This window comes from Camponotus floridanus, unplaced genomic scaffold (assembly GCF_003227725.1).
Source record: "Camponotus floridanus strain SB8 unplaced genomic scaffold, Cflo_v7.5 scaffold10, whole genome shotgun sequence".
NCBI lineage: Eukaryota > Metazoa > Arthropoda > Insecta > Hymenoptera > Formicidae > Camponotus > Camponotus floridanus.
In genome coordinates, this window is record NW_020229215.1 from 2,137,082 (window position 1) to 2,154,540 (window position 17,459).

The 17,459-nt window shown below is 34.4% G+C and overlaps 1 protein-coding gene across 6 annotated transcripts in view; it reads left to right on the plus strand.

The window, feature by feature from the left end:
* Window positions 1-17,459, plus strand: part of LOC105249478 (E3 ubiquitin-protein ligase Rnf220) — a 156,398-nt gene that overhangs the window by 134,612 nt on the left and 4,327 nt on the right. For all 6 annotated transcript variants that reach the window (XM_020027001.2, XM_025409294.1, XM_025409279.1 and 3 more), the window contains one exon: window positions 17,079-17,350. In XM_020027001.2, coding sequence (XP_019882560.2) covers window positions 17,079-17,350 — 272 coding nt within the window. The remainder of the gene's footprint in view (window positions 1-17,078; window positions 17,351-17,459) is intronic.

Here is a 17,459-nt window from a genome sequence, read left to right on the forward strand (position 1 = left end):
TTTTCTTAAAAGCATTTCATACATATGCACATTTAATTGCAAATAATGCAATCTTTAAGTGAGTATTATATCTTCAAGAAATTAAATATATTAAAATAAGTAGTGTCGTGTGAAAACTTATCGACACAGGGGAAAGCCGAACAACTTTATACTTCCGCCGATTATGTGAACGAATAAAAGAGAGAATGAGGAAGTTGTTCAGGTGAGATATACGACAATAATACGATTTTACTATCTTGTGTACCGCGGACTTCGTCCGGTGTTTGCTAATTCTTTATTCTAATACATGCTGGCTACGTAAGTTTTCTCATAGCGATGGACAGCTGACATTAAAATACGATATACCGTGTATACGTGACAGTTACTTCGATGTTTTATTGCTCGCTTTATTTCCTATAAACTGCAGTTTCTCCGTACGAGTTGCATGGTGTACAAGACTACATTGCGTACCGATTTAAGATTGAACGACGATGTTTATAATTCTATTGAGATTTATTATGAAATGCTTCTCCCTCCGACATGTTTTAAATCCTTATTATCTCTGTTTATAACTGAAAATTATTAATGTACAAACATTTTAGTTAGGAGAAACTTTGCTTTGAACGAACAATCTATCGATAAAGATAGAGAGAATTTGAAATGGCTTGTATATTTATGATTTTATCATAAATGTATATTATTTACGCGAGAAACTATTCATTTCAAGTAATATATTAAATTAAATGTCAATTTACAAAGATGATAAAATGTATGCAGAGATATTTAAAAATTCAGATTGAAGATTATTTCGAAAATCGAAAGAAATTAAAGATTATAAAAAATATTTTATAATTTTTCTCTAAACAAAATCTTTCTACATCATTAAAAAATATTATTATCTTCTTTTACGCTCTGCGATATAATTCCATTTTTTTCCTAAAAGTACTTTTGTACTTACACGCGATTAATTCGGTTAATGTCCAATTAGCTTTTCGAAACGAAGATTCCTCTCAAAAGGGTGCAACGCAATCGTCAGAAGTGAATCATTATCGTTTTATTTCGCGTTTAAGCCGGTTAATTGTTAAGAACTCTTGTTTCCATTGTTTTCGTGGTTTAAGTTATTAATGAAACGATCCTATCATTCTTTTAGGGTGTCCGAGAATCATCGTAAACGGAAAGAAATCCTTTCTACAATCAATTTGAAGTTTCCCATCCTTCTCCTTGACAGCTTCTTTTTTCGCAAGTTTTTACATTATTAAAAAAAATATGCTTTCATAACTTTTGCAAGTAAAATCTAATGATGTGTCGTTCGTCTAGAGAGTAATATATAATAACACTAATCACGCGATATTGTTGTAATAGTCATAAATCGATAGAAACCTTTAATAAGGCAAATGGAATAATTCTCGACTTGTCATTTTTTTTTTTCTAGACATGCGTGACTATCTTATTATTATTATTGAAACGGATAAATTGCCCAGAGTTCGCGCCTTTCACTTTGCCAACGGCACACCTGTCGACCCGACGATACCGATCTTAATTGAGTGCTTCATTACTCAGAGACTTATCGCGCGGGACGTGCAAAAAAGCGCTAAAGCGAGTGGTGAAAGATGCGCGACGGCGATACGTTAACGCAATATCCGGCGCAACAATCGAGTGTATTAACATACAAGTGAAACCGACAAACAAAACTCGCGGCCTAATTAACATGGAAATATTATCTACTCGCAAATCACACGGAGACCCGTTTTTTTTTTTTTTCGACCTTCTTTTTATTCTCAGGCCCTGCCGAAGAATATCCTAAATTATTTACGATCCCACACACGCTCCTCCGAGATTGCGCAAAGATCTCGAATCATAATTACATCAAGAAGGTTATAATTAGCATGATAATGTACAAGTTTCTGTAAACTCGATTTCTGGCACGATGATATTGATAAAGGTACATTGTATCCTATCACCGTTTCACCTAGTAATTAATAATTATGAAGAAGATCCTTGAGTACAAAAATCCAGAGCATGATGGATAAATTTTTAGACATTGAAAAAGAGAAGAGAATGAATCAAATATTTTCTTTCCGCTCAGCAAGTGTGGTCCAAGTTTGTTCGAATAAGAACAGAAACCGAGAATTTCGCAATTTCTTGAGTACAAAAATCCAGAGCATGATGGATAAATTTTTAGACATCGAGAAAGAGAAGAGAATGAATCAAATATTTTCTTTCCGCCCAAGTATTGTCTAAATTTATTCGAATAAGAACAGAAACCCGAGGATTTCGCAATTTCTTGAATACAAAAATCCAGAGCATGATGGATAAATTTTTAGACATCGAGAAAGAAAAGAAAATGAATCAAATATTTTCTTTCCGTCCAAGTATGGTCCAAGTTTGTTCGAATAAGAACCGAGGATTTCGCAATTTCTTGAGTACAAAAATCCAGAGCATGGTGGATAAATTTTTAGACATCGAGAAAGAGAAGAGAATGAATCAAATATTTTCTTTCCGCTCAGCAAGTGTGGTCCAAGTTTGTTCGAATAAGAACAGAAACCGAGGATTTCGCAATTTCTTGAGTACAAAAATCCAGAGCATGATGGATAAATTTTTAGACATTGAAAAAGAGAAGAGAATGAATCAAATATTTTCTTTCCGCTCAGCAAGTGTGGTCCAAGTTTGTTCGAATAAGAACAGAAACCGAGAATTTCGCAATTTCTTGAGTACAAAAATCCAGAGCATGATGGATAAATTTTTAGACATCGAGAAAGAGAAGAGAATGAATCAAATATTTTCTTTCCGCCCAAGTATTGTCTAAATTTATTCGAATAAGAACAGAAACCCGAGGATTTCGCAATTTCTTGAATACAAAAATCCAGAGCATGATGGATAAATTTTTAGACATCGAGAAAGAAAAGAAAATGAATCAAATATTTTCTTTCCGTCCAAGTATGGTCCAAGTTTGTTCGAATAAGAACCGAGGATTTCGCAATTTCTTGAGTACAAAAATCCAGAGCATGGTGGATAAATTTTTAGACATCGAGAAAGAGAAGAGAATGAATCAAATATTTTCTTTCCGCTCAGCAAGTGTGGTCCAAGTTTGTTCGAATGAGAACAGAACCCGAGGATTTCGCAATTTCTTTTTTTCGATATGTCACTCACCTCGTCCTCGGCGAGAGGGAATGTAAAATCGCTATTAAATGCTCGGTCCGGCTCTAAAAATACGCGCGCGCGCAGCGATATGGAACGTAATATAAAATAATTGTCCGATCGCCGTCCGGTTTTAAAGCAGCCTCACGAATCGACGACTTGTCGCTCGCGTATCTGTGTCGTTCGAAGGTTTTACTGCCGGTCGACAATATGTTATCCCTTACGCCTGGCAGATGATGCGACGGATACCTCTCTCGCTTAGGTTGATTGGCGCTGACTGTGACGCCGTAGTTAAAAGGAACCAGTTCTTAAATATGTCAGGGAAGATCACGCGAATCATCGTCGAGAACAACTATATGCCTGTCTACAGTCTCTTTCAGAACTGCAATCTGAACGAGATCGCGATCGTTCATGCGCGACGTAATATGTGCTATTTCTGTCGAATTATTAGCCTGCTTTTGTTAAAATTGCTTTAGAAACGTTTCTGGGTAAATCATATGCTATATGCAATAAACCACATCGTGAATATTAAATACAATATATAAAAAAATTTGTGTGATTATTTAATAACAATCATAAGCATCTTTGATTTTTTTTAACGTGATTTAAAATAATTATTAATTGAATTATTAATTAAAAAGATTTATGTGATTATTTAATAGTAATCATAAGCATCTTTGATTTTTTTTTTATCGCGATTTAAAATAATTATTAATTGTCAATAAAATCTCCCTTTGATTTTCGCGGGCGGATATCTCAGAATTTTTCAAAACTCTTCCTCGAGTTCTGAAGCAGCCTGTATAGAAAAAAATTCTGAGGCGCGTCCACTTACTTAGTTCTCTACCTGCGGCGACGAGAAGCGCCTCTTAAGGCGCGCGGGTTATTAAAACCGCATCCGCGGAATGACGGTGGGAACTTTTAATACCACTAAACGCTAGGATTTACGCACAAACTCACTGAAAAGATAATATTTGTAAACTCGGATTTCATGCGATTCCACACTGTGCATTTAATTAAATAAACGGCTTTTCGCCGCTGGGCGATAATTAGAATCATGCAAGAACATCATAGAGGGTTCAAGTCGTGCGTAGTAACAATGCGATTGTAATTAAATCGATTACGCGAGAGGCACAAAATTTGGTTATTATTTAAAAATAAAAATATAATGCAAAAGAATTGATTGCGCAAGAAGCCCAAAATTTAGTTATTATTTGAAAATAAAAATATAGCGATGCAACAATAATTTCGAATGAATTTCCATGAAGCATGTTTAGCATGATTATGCCACAATATCAAACGTGTGGAAATTTACAGGTACATTACTCGAGATAATTTTTCAACGGAGAGAATTCTTTGAGAGATCTAAGTACTGAACGACTCGATTTACGTTCTCGATTTACTTCGACTGAACTTTATAGTTGTTAATAAATAAGCACAGGATTCCGGCGAGTCAGGTGCAAGGAAAGCGATCGCGCTCGTTAAAGCGCGGATCGAGAAAGAACGGGGCATAAAATCGCGGCTCCCGATGTAAATCCAGCGTTTAGCGCTAATTAAATGATCCTTAATCCACGTGATACTCGCAAGCGTCATTCTCGATCCCGTAATAACTGCTTGTCGCATCGCGGGCCCTTTTAAGAGCCTCGCGGCGACAGGCGTCGACCGTCGAGACACCCGTTATACTGTCAAATTTATTAATTTATTTGACATGAAATCGTCCCGCCATCAAATTATACAAAGTAACCTCTGTATACTTGTGATAAAAAAATGTCGGATATGTGTTTGAAAAAGTAACGATATTAATTAACACTAATTTGTTTGATTAGCTTTGTAGTAACGTTATTTACACGAGTTCCGTCCATGTTATCGACTGTTTATTTTTAATTCAGCAAGCTAAACCGTAAATTTTAACGCGCGTTGGCGTGTTTAGGAACTGTAATGGTAGAGTCAAATTGCGCCCAGGTATAGCTCTGATTTAAACAAGCATGTCGGAAAAATCCGATATCCTCCCCGCGGCGCGCATCTCGTTGCTGCTCGTACAATAAATATCGACATAATATCGGGTTATTGAATTTTTTTTAACAAGCTCGATGAAACGCGACGAGAATGTTTATGGCCGCGTTTAATATTCTTAGAGCACATTTAGCCATTTTGCATTTATTAGGGATTGATGAAAACATAATCTCTTGTGAGAGAGAATGACATACTTTTATTCTCTCCATCATTTATATTAATAAATATTATACTAATAAATTTATTTTTAAATGATTTTTTTAAAATATTTGTTTAATCTAATTGTGCATGCCCATGATTCACATTATAATACAATGAGTGAAATATAATAATGAGGATTTTGAAAAGATACAGTGAATAATAGAATTAGATATTAGCTATATCTTTCTTTTGCATTATCAAGAATTGGCATAAAACTTACCATGTTTGAATAGCTAGTAAAATTAATATCATTACACGTGAGAGGTTCATAGGCTTCATATCGTTATTTCGTATATTCGCCGATCTTTTCCTGACCTCCGGCCGAGAAGCACCGCTGGAAGTCTACGATTTCTATCGCGTATCTTCTTTGCGCTATTCCAGGCATTCCCGTTTTTCATTTTTTCAGATTGCCATTACAGAAAATCGGCGAAACCTAGGTTGAGAATTTTCGCAAATAACTGAGAGATCGACGTTCCATCCCGGTTCTTATTTCATCGTTAATGAAAGCTAGCGCGAATGTAAATTCAGAATTTAGCGTCAATTAAATTTTTCTTTCAGAAGTGCTGTGAGATTGCACAATTTCGGCTTGAATATCATAAATTTTATTTTTATTAAATTTTAATTCTCAATTTTTATCTACGCATTGAATGCTTTTAACGAAGTTAAAAATCGACATGCGAATTTTCTTAAAACAGATTCAATGTATGTAATATTAGTTTGATTAATTTATTCCTTCATTAGTGGCTTCGGCAGAAATTCATGTTCTAATTGTTCAAAATACGCTGCTTTTAAGCTAACAATAATTTAATCCGATGAATTCCACAAAATGGAAGACCGATCTAATGGTGGATGTGTAATTGCCGTCGTCGCTGAGAGAGCGATTAATTATTTTCGTCGATCGCCTGCCTGTGTAACATCCGCGCTCGATAACACGTTCAATCTTGCAGAGATGCATCGCCTGATTCCATAATTTTATTTAATCATGCGCCTCTCCTCGAAACTTCGCCGGCACTGCTTTCGCCATTATCGATGTTGGAACACGACGGTGCACACGACGTGTGACAGATACATGCGTGTGAAATTTTTAACGACAGCAAGAAACAACGTAACCAGATGTAAATTTTTTACAAATCATTATTGCCATTTTAGAACTATAAATAGTTCGACATCTTGCTGCAAAATATCAGCAATCTCTTGTTCTCTTATATTTTATCGTAGTTGTCAATTCGGTAACAATCATTACAAATTTATAAAATGATTATTCGCTTGTACGAAATTCGATTAAAATTAGAGAATATTTGGACAATATTTTTCCTCTTTATAAATAATAAATTAATCAAACTAATTACATTGAGATAATTAGAGAATATTTCGAGAATATTTTTCCTCTTTGTCAAAGAAATATTTACGTGAAAAAGTAAGAAACGCGCTGCCTGAAATATACAACAATCTTGAAAATGAAAATTAAATTAAATTAATGAAATTAAAAATTATTTCTGACAGAGAGAAACATTTGTCGTAAATGAAAGGGTTACATCCTCGCGCGAATAAATCTCTCGCTGACGAAGAGATCACGCGTGGGACACCGGGCCTTCGGGGGAGACTCGCTCGCGCTTTCGACTTGCGGAACCCGTAACCCACGCCATCGGAGACGACAACAGTTGCGGTTAAATGCCTGACACCCGGTGGTCGTGGTTGATCCCCACCGCCCATCGAGATTTGGCGTAACTCTTTCGGCTCTACACGACTCTGCGCGAAAAGGAGGGTGTAGGAATTCGCTCCAGGACTCTCTCTCTCTCTCGTCCTCTCGCGTGGCGTGGTTCGGGGGCGAGCTCAGTTATTTAATTAAAACCGGATTATACACGTGGTGGCACCACGCCGTTATACTAGTGCCTGCACCCTGCGTCTGTAACCATCGGCGCTATCGATATATATATACTAATTGCCCTATACAGATTTAAGCGCGCGTAAATATTCCCATCGCCATGGACGGACTAATTACTCGCGGCTTGTATTTCGTCGAGAATCGGCGTGCGATGAATTTTTGACGGCCGCGAAATCCGAGACAGACAATGGACGAAAAAAATGGACAGGCGAATTCGGCGAATTCGCGGGCTAAACGGACGTGTCATCGTGTATAAAGTAATATCGAAAGATGCAGCTTATTATTCTAAGCATTTATTAATCGTTATTTGCTTGTAATAATAACGATACTCTGATATTAATACATGATTTAATCATTTAAGTTTTTTTTTTGGATTAAATAGTTATTAGTAAAAATATTAATAATTTAGATATTTCTTTAAAGCGTTGTATAATTATTTGCGTAGAATATATTTATAGTATTATACACATATAACATAATTGAAAGCTTTCAATTGAAACCTGAGAAATTGTAAATTAACCTCATGTTTTTAGATACATATAGATCATTGAATTGGCATTAATTTAGAGTGAATTTAATTTAATCTAGTTAAATTAATTCCAATATCATTTCCACTATATCGTAACACGAGACGATAATTTATAGAAATGTTCTTAATCTTTCTTAAAAACAATTATATATAAAATCCAAGCATTACTATTATTTTATCTCATTTCTATGATATTCTTCGTAAAGATCTCCTTTTTTATCATTGCTCCGATTTATTTAAAGTCTCATATAGATTTAGATTGACAACGTCATAATTATCAAAAGGAAAAGAACAATGATTCGCGTCGGTGCAAAACTCGAAAATTCATTCGGTTGGCTTTCCATCCCCGCCGGCAAACGCGCTTTAACCCCTTTGCAGACGCGCTGCCGCCCCTTCGAGTTCGCGTTGATGTTCTCTATTAAATCAAAGGGGCATTCAGATGGCGGCCGATGCGCCAGGAATCCAAATCGGGGCCATAAACCCTCGAAAGGCAGCGCTCGAATTGCAGCCAAATGTCTCTCGTCCTGCCATTACGCGGCCGTCGCCCGCGAGCTGCCACCGCGTTCTCGCAACATCGAGGCGAATTCTTTCTTCCGTTTGCCAGAGAAACGATCAAAATTTAGCCTCATTCGAGAAAAAAAAGGCACGCCAATTTTAATTTAATTTTATCACTAGATACTACCAATTTCATTGTTTATCACGTTTTTATTCTTCCTACATGATTTCGCGACGCGATTATTTTTCCAATCGAGACCGGCCGAGGGTGTCCTTTTCAATAAAGGCAGGAAAACGGAATATCGAGTACAGTAACGGGCGCGGACATAAATTTGCGAGCGCATCTAATTGAAAGGGGAATAGAAGACGTTCTCCGACGTTCCTTTTTTGAGGACAAAGAGGACGAGAAGGAGGGGCGTCGCATAGGAGATAGAAATACGAGATGTATATGGGAGGGAGTATTGAGAGAAGGGAAGACGGAGGGCAACGTGTTTGCCGGACTGCTTCACGAGATATGTTAAACTGCTCGGGAATGTCGACATTCCCTGAATAAACGACGAATGAAGAGCGCGGTCCGGAAACGAGATTCCGTAAAAAAGAAGCGCCCGAATCGTGCGAATTTCAAGTATTGGATCGCCTCGCCCGATGGCTTTTGCACATCAGTCTTGCCAAGTCGTTTCGCATACTGCTTACTTGGAGCTGAAATATTATTGCTTCTTACACAATAAAAAATCATAATCGAAAAAAAATATATAATAAAATAAAAATTTATTTTGAATTTATTTTGATTATATTTTTAATTCTAGAATTCGGTAATATTTGATTTTACTCTCAATATCTTTATTTACTTCCAGTTTAAAACTCTTGCAATTAATAAGAAAGATTTAAACCTTTATAAGATTTCGCGAGGAAAAATTAATGTTATAAATATAGAAAATCGTTTTGATAAATCTTATTTTTTGAACGAGCTTTGTTTTGAAATAACTATTATAAGCGATCAAAATTAGATTTCGTTTTAATGATTTCATTAGATTATAGGCATTAGCTGTAATATAATAATTAAATATCATTCCTTCAAATAGACTTTGATCCGTGGAGGTATACTTAGTTGTACTAATTCTCCAGAGATTGATCGACATTTAATTCGATTGATTGGTAATAGTCCATATTCGTCAAATGGAATTAACGAGCTAAGAATATTAAATCGCTTAAATCGCCTTTTCTCGATTTCCTCTCGATTCCTATTATTGTACAAACATATTCTTATCCATATAAAAGGAAAGGAACAATTATAATTTGGACGTTTCAAATTATTCAACGAAATCTAGGAAGTAAAAAAAAATATAATTTAACAAAGAAGGTGACATATTAAATCTCTATCATTAAAAGTAATAAAAACGTTTATCTCTTTCTTTTCTTAAACAATATAAATAAGTTTTTTACTTTTAATTTAAAAGGACAGAATATGAATTATTTCTAAAATTAAAATTTTTAAAAATTGACATTAGTATATGTTTTCTTATCATAAAAAATTAAGTTCGATACATTGCTTTATTATTTAAAAAATTAATTTAATTTTTGATATTTAATCAGCCTTTCAATGATGATCGATTAATCACTTATAACCCTTCCCTTAATCCGCCAAAGTATGACGATGTTTCTGACGACGAAAGAAGCCCATCGTGACCTTATCATTAACGGCCGGAAGAACGTTGAAGGGGGTGATTCGCGTTTAAGGACCATCGTCTGCTGACATAATTAACGGAAGCGACGTCGTTTTCTCGCGGAGTGATTCGCGAAGGTTGCGAAAATAAAAAGAGGAATCTGAGATGGAAGAAAGGAGATGTCAACAGCTGGCTAAGCCGCGGTTCTTTCTCGTATCTTTGTCTCATCTATTCTTCTCGCAGCGCGCCTTTCATCTTTGTTGTTTCTTCAAGCTATATCTGGGCTCTACGTCTTATCGCACGTTCCCCATTTTCGTTAAATGTTTTCACTTCTGCAAGCTGCGGGATTCTCGAAAACGCGACGGCGGTCTCCAGCTTTCTCTGGAAAATATTTTCTCTTTGTTTCTCCTGACTCTCTCTTCGTCGAGAAAAATGTGACATCTGCCATCGTACGTATCTCTTTACGCATCCACAATTCTCGTGCTCTTCATGTCAGTTGAGGAATTCTCTTGAATTTTTTTTTTTTTTTTTCAAAAGAAAAATTCTAATTTATGATTGCATATCTTCTGTATTTTTAGTAATTTTTTTTTATATTTTATTTTGAGGGGTAAAATTTCTGAATCGTCGGAGGGATTTTTAAAACGTGTCGATGAGAATATCTTAAGGTCAAGAAGTTGACAACTTTCGGGAGCCGCAGAGAAACGAGAATTCTTTAGTTTTGACCGCGATTGTCGGGATTTCATTCACCCTCGACTTCCTCCTTCTCGCCAAGTCTTTTCTTTCGATTAAAGGACAATGCCTTTTCGCCACCGCCGTTCTCGGGTGCCTTTCGCGAGGCTATCTCTCCGGCCGTGACCATAACTGTGCTATCATTTACACTTAGTCCCCTTTAGAGCGATACGGGGGTGGCTCCGAGATAGAGCGGTCGCGTATCTTTAATTAAAAGAGGCGTTCGCCTACCTATCTGCGAAATAAAAAGACGCGATGTGTACAGAGGGTGTCGCGATATTAAAGCACCGCACCCGCCTGAAAGACTCGGGATAAATAAAGATGTTACATTGTTCTTAACGGCCAATCAAGGCGCAGATAAAATCCCGCGCGTTCAACTGATTCGAAATGTCGCTTTTCTTTACTCCTTCATTTACTCAATCATGTCCTTTTATTGTCTTATTCAGCGATTTAATTTAATTTAAAAGTGTGACACAAAAGGATATGAATAAAATTAGCTTTTTAATACTTAAAGGTCAGTATTTTCATGATATTTTTTTTTACAACTCGATTGCAAATTATATCCTTTGCATTAGAGCAAAAGATAGACATTCTTTATGTTTTCGAATCATAAAATTAAGTTCAAGTTTTGTGTTAAGTTGTTCCTATGATATATATATGGCATAGCAAATATAACAGAAAAACACACAAATTCTTATATATTTTGACTACTTTTCTAAGAAAGTTAAAACTTTGTATTTCTTGTGGATATTTCAAACTTTTATTACCCAATTTTATTTATTTTTTCTCCGTATTTTGCATAACCATGTAAATTAATAGGATATTAAATATAATGGATACATTAGCAAGCTGAATTAGCGATAATGAAATGCATGGTTAGCGGAAGGTACACGAAACAAAGATCAGATTGAAAGAGATCCGACGGAAACCAGTAAAAAATTATGCCTGTTATCTTCTTCCGGTCACGCCTTGCTTATATAAAGACTATATTAAAACGAATAAAAATGAATAAAAATATTGTTTTTGGTTCAAAGAAGATTTCATGACTTCCTGACTTTAATTCCAACCGCCCATAATTTTTTCACCCCAGCGTGATCGCGAAATATGTATTGTGCGGCTTATTTTCTTCGCATGCATTTTTTAAATTTATTACTTCTGTCATTTGCATTATTTAATCATTTTTAATATTATATTTTATTTATATCTGCATTATGTTTCGATGCTTCGATATCCATCTTCGTCAAAAATTTGACATTCATATTTTTCACATGTAATATTTATCTCTTTTCGCTTTGTATAATTTTTAGTATGTTTTTTTACAATTAATTTTTAATAAAAATTTTTAATAAAATATTTCATTTTTAACACCGCTATACATATCTTTCTCTTTAAAATCTCTCTGAAAAATGATTAATATAATGTCATAAAGGAAACGAATTATATAATTTTGCGAAATTTTACATATCATATAAACGCTGATTATATCTGCATATGTTAAATATCATGATATTACAAAACCTTGCTTAAATATTTAAACTTTCCCTTTTTTTTCTTTTTTTAACTACCAGTCTACATTGCGTACCTTTATTTATCCGCATAAAAGTGCCATAATGAGGCTGCGATGCGGACATAGCGCGAAAATTACAAACGTAGTTATAGACACTATATCGAATAATGTCCGCGTCCGCCAGAGGAAATCACGGCGGAATCATCCAATTAACGAAATACCTAATTTTCAATGAAATTCCCATTATGCTGCATACGGGGATAAGCTTTAATATTAAAGCATTTTATTAAAATGTAAAATATTAAAACACTGTAATGCATCCAGTCCGGCTCGTCAAATAACGTCCGTGTTTGTACTGCAAACGTTTCGTGCGCATTTGCAGCCCGGAAACAAATTATATCATTTCCGATCCTGCTTACCGTCCTCGCAATCAGTAAATATTCCGCCGTGCGAGCAGGAATTTAAAAGTCATCATTAGCTAGTTGATGACATTTATCGATATTTTAATTTTGATAATAAGAATTTGACTGTTGATTTAAGTAACCGAAAAACAAATTATAAAGAGTAAAAAAGTTATTTTTCAATATTTTATAATAATATAAGCCGTTCAATTTTAATCGAAATTGTATAGATATATTCATTATAGATATTTTCACGAGATGTTATAAAAAAAATCACAATGAATATTCTATAATAATGATTGATACTGCACAGTGATTAATTTTTTTATAGCGCGATATTTCTAAATTTATAACTTTATAAAAGTAAAATATTATAAATGATATTTTACTTTTATAAAGTTATAAATTTAGAAATATCGCGCTATAAAAATTATATCGCGCTATAATTTAAAACGTCAATATATTATATTGTTTTTTAATAAAATGTAAGTTTTAGATTATTTATATGCATTTATTTGAGTTGCAAAAGAATCATTAAGAAATTTGTTGCAAATCATTTTTTGATGAAAGAAACTTATATGTACATCGAACTTTAATTTTTAAATACAAATAATCATTATCATGAGATAATAAAAGAATAATAAAAAGATATAAAAACAAAGAAAAGATAGTGAATCAGACTTTTTTACATGAAGGATGTAACTTTGACGCGCAAACAAGCCGTCTCTTCTCTGTCCGGAAACCGCGAGAATATCGCGAGTTCCCTCGTCTATTTTTACAAGTCGACCCTTAGGGGTCAAGATTTGTGAGGGCGAGGGAGGCCCCTTCTTTGCGCTGTCGACGTGAAACATTTGTCGCGATCAAATCCTCGTGGCTTCGAGCAGCGGATCGTCGTCTTTTGTCAAAATAAACGAGCCAATCGTTCAAATTGTATATTTGAAAGAAACAAGTTGAAAAATTTGAAATTTATTTGTTTTATTACGAAAGTATGTTATCATTCTTTTCACGTTTCCTCTCGTTCAACATGATTTGGATTTCTTTAATAGCGTTTTATTTTTTTAAAGTTTATATACTTTATTTTTATATTTTATTTTCTAAAGTTATTAATTTATTGAATTTAAAATTACAGAAATGTAAAAAACTTAATAACGTAGGAAATCTTGACAAATCGAAGTTTCGAGTTGTTCGCATAGAAATTATTCCATTCTATTTTTTGAAAAGACGTCACTGGACGTCACTATTGTCGGAAAATACCAAGCAGGTGTGAACGTTCAACAAAGGACGTTTATTTTCGTACACTCTATGGAATTCGTGTCGGAAAATAATATTTTTTCCTCATTCACAAATTTCTCTATTCGTTTATTATGCATACATTTTTTAAACAATATTGTAATAGAATCGGCTATCGATTAAGCAAGATGCAATCATAAAAAATTATAATAATTACGTATAGTTAAAATTTAAGTTATAATTACTTTATAAGAGATTATTAAATGATAATTATAAAATTATAGTTACTTTATAAGAGATTGATATATAGATATTTATGGAATTCATAAATAGTAAAAAAAGAACGTTTTGGATCGTATGTATATAATTTTGCACAATAGAGATTATATTTTTCATTTAAAAATAAGAGAATTTCTGTTAGAGCGCGGAATTACAATTAAATTTAATATCCAAAAATTTCATTTACCTGTTCGAATAATTTGTCGATTAGCAACAAGTATAAACGGCAATTTTCAGGGGACAAATTATCGCTAAAGCGGCATTTAATCAAGTAACCGATAGATAACGATTGAAATCAAAAAACAAAAACTCATTGAAAGTTACAGCGCTGATTAAAGTATTCAAAAGTTTGCAATTGGCACGTTTATCAGCGGAAGGAAGGTGCATTTTAAACGTGAAAATTCAATTTGTCGCTCATCCTGACAGTAATATCGTCGTTTAAGTAGACCTGCCTAATTAGATTTCCATGATATCGTCCGTCGATCCATCGAATCTATTTATGATCGTTGTCGGCAGACGAAGAACGATTTATTATTACAGGACAGCGAAATCGAGAGATTTCGTTGTGTAAAGAGGCTAATTCGGAAATAGCGATAATTCGAAAGCTATTCAAACTGGAACGAGCGCGATGCAATTTGAATCCGTGTGAATATTAATGCGCTGCAATTTCTTAAAGTTTTATTTCTCTAAAAATATTTTAACTTGTCAAATATTATCAAATATTATTAAATATATAAATATTATTATATAAAATTTAATATTGTTAATTGTCTATGTTTGAAGGTTGTAAGTACATTATTCGATTTTCAATCACTATTTTACAGTAAATATCTTTTAAGATTATTAATGTAAATTATTGCAATTTTCTTATATCAATAATTTTTATTTAACATTGAAAATTCAATCTTTTAAAAGAAATATATTTGGAAGGCATATTTCTGTAATAAGTCTAAATGTTGAATTTGCTCATTTAAATACTTTAATACTTTAGTAAAATTAAGTAATAAAGTTTTTCTTGCAAGCATGGGAAATATATTCTTAGCAACAATTTGAAACTGTCTGGAACTCAATGCGAAACATTTACAATGATTTAAGAAAATTCAATCGCAAGGAGATAATCCTCCTCACGAAATTATCTCCGACGGAAATGCAATGTAACTGATAAATCTCGTGTTATTCCTTCTTTTGCGAGTCGACTTTCTTTATTGCATCGTCGCGACGTTAATTCCGCCGACTTCCGTTATCCGATGATACCGTGCTCGCAAGACAGACTGCGATTATCATTCAGGAATTTTAAAATACATGCAAAGTGCATGTACGCATTTACGCGTCGTCGACTCTCTGTTATTTTATTCCGAAGTCGCGGCAGCTTACGACCGATTAAGACCGATGAAGGAAACTCGAAGCACCTAATTATGCAGAGTGTACCTAGGTGTATGTACCTTGCAATCGACTAGGAGGTGAAGATCTATCTTTATATTTTACACGATCTCTCGCACAGAATATACAAAAATTTGAGAAATATTATAATTAAATAGCAATATTATAATTTAAAAAATTGCCACAGAATTTGAAATTAATTATATAATATAAACATAATAAATAATATAAAAATATAAAATAAAAAATAAAAAAGTTATATTTTTCAAGATTTTTTTTGATAATTATATTTCAAGTCGGATTAAAAATAAATTGATTTGTAATATTATTTCTAGGAGAGAACAAGCCTTTAGATTTCAATTCGATAATTAACGTGCGTAGTGTTTCACACAAGAAGCCAAGAACCGTCGCGTAAAACGCAACTGAATAAAACGCAGCTTGGTGTATCCGGTCAAGGATGGACGACCCCTTTCGTCTGTCTCCCCTACAACTGTACGGCTCCTCGCAATAAATATTTAGCACCGTATAAAGGCTTTCAGCATCCTTCCAGCACGATGACGTTATAAAGCCGCTTTGAGATACGGATTAACGCGTAATTAAAATCAACGGTAGGAATCCGGCGGCGCAAACTTTTCCTATAAGTTTATGCATAGTTTATTCTCCAGGCTGAGCCGCGACACACTACGAGGTGTGCAGGATGCAGGCGGTGACAAGTTTTCGCGATTAATTATGCATTCCCGTCAGAGTGTAAGACGTGAGATAGAAGTATCCCGTTCGAGTACCGCGGCCTGTTTGCGCTGCTCTTTTTCCCCCCCTAATCCCTCGTACCCTCTCGCGCGGCTATTTTTCCTCTCTTTTTCTTCCCTTCTCTTTTACTCGTCGTTTTACGGAGCGATAAATTGCGAGTAAACGAGCCGGGCTCGCGTTGACCTACGGCGGCGGTTTTCGTTTCGCGACTCGTTCCTGGGCTTAATGCGATGCGCGCGTCTCGACGGCGATTCGTTGCGGAAAGTAATTACGAGGCGAGTTGAATACTTTTTAAATCGTGTTAGCCGATATCTTTCAAGAAGTGGAACGTTCCCCCCTTTCGTCTTCGGGTGATTCCATTCTTTAACCGCGCTCGAGATGCTAAACCCTCATTTTCGAGGACATCAAAGAGCCTTCGAATGCATTTAATTGTCATACAAGAAAGAATTTCTCTTTATTTTTACTCCTTTTTTTACTAAAAAGCATTTTATACTTTATATTGTACTATTAAATTTACTTTTGCTTTAAAAGTTTGAAAAAAGAATTTCTAAAAAAACCTTGATTGTCAATGAATTTGATGTAATTGAAATTATTATTTTATTATTTGTTATTATAATCAATTAATTAATTTGCTATTATAATTAATAGGAAGAAATAATTATATTGGATCTTGGGTTTAGCACTCGATCTTGGGTATAGCACTCGGCGAAATAAATTAAAAGATTTTATAATATTTTATAATACAATTTTTTTCTATAATCAATAATTTTATAACAAGTTTTCAGATGAATAATTTTTTTTTCAATGTTAAAAGACAATAGCCAAATATATTTATCCGATAAAAACAATCTCGTTGCGCAATTTTTAATTAAATTTAATTGCTTTGAATCTCCTTCTGTTTTAGGCAAGAAGAAATTTCCCTCAGATCCATCTTGCTGCCCAGTATGCGGAGTGACAGTGAGACCTCAAGAATTAGAACAGCATTTTGCTCAAGAACTTGATCGACTGTACAAGGTTTCTACGACACCCTTAAGACCTCGATCTTCGAGATCAACCTTACCACCGACGCATCCACAAGATCATCCCCATGGTCCGATGCTGCACGCCCCATCGGCGGCGGATGGTACCCCTCAGGGTAGATGGGAAACGTACAAGAGGATTAAGGCCAATAGACAGGTAATTCATTGATTATAATTTTGTTTCTATGATCAATAATTTCTTAACAAGTTTTTAGATCAATAATTTTTTTTTCATAATTCTTTTCTTTGTTTTCATTTCTATTTTA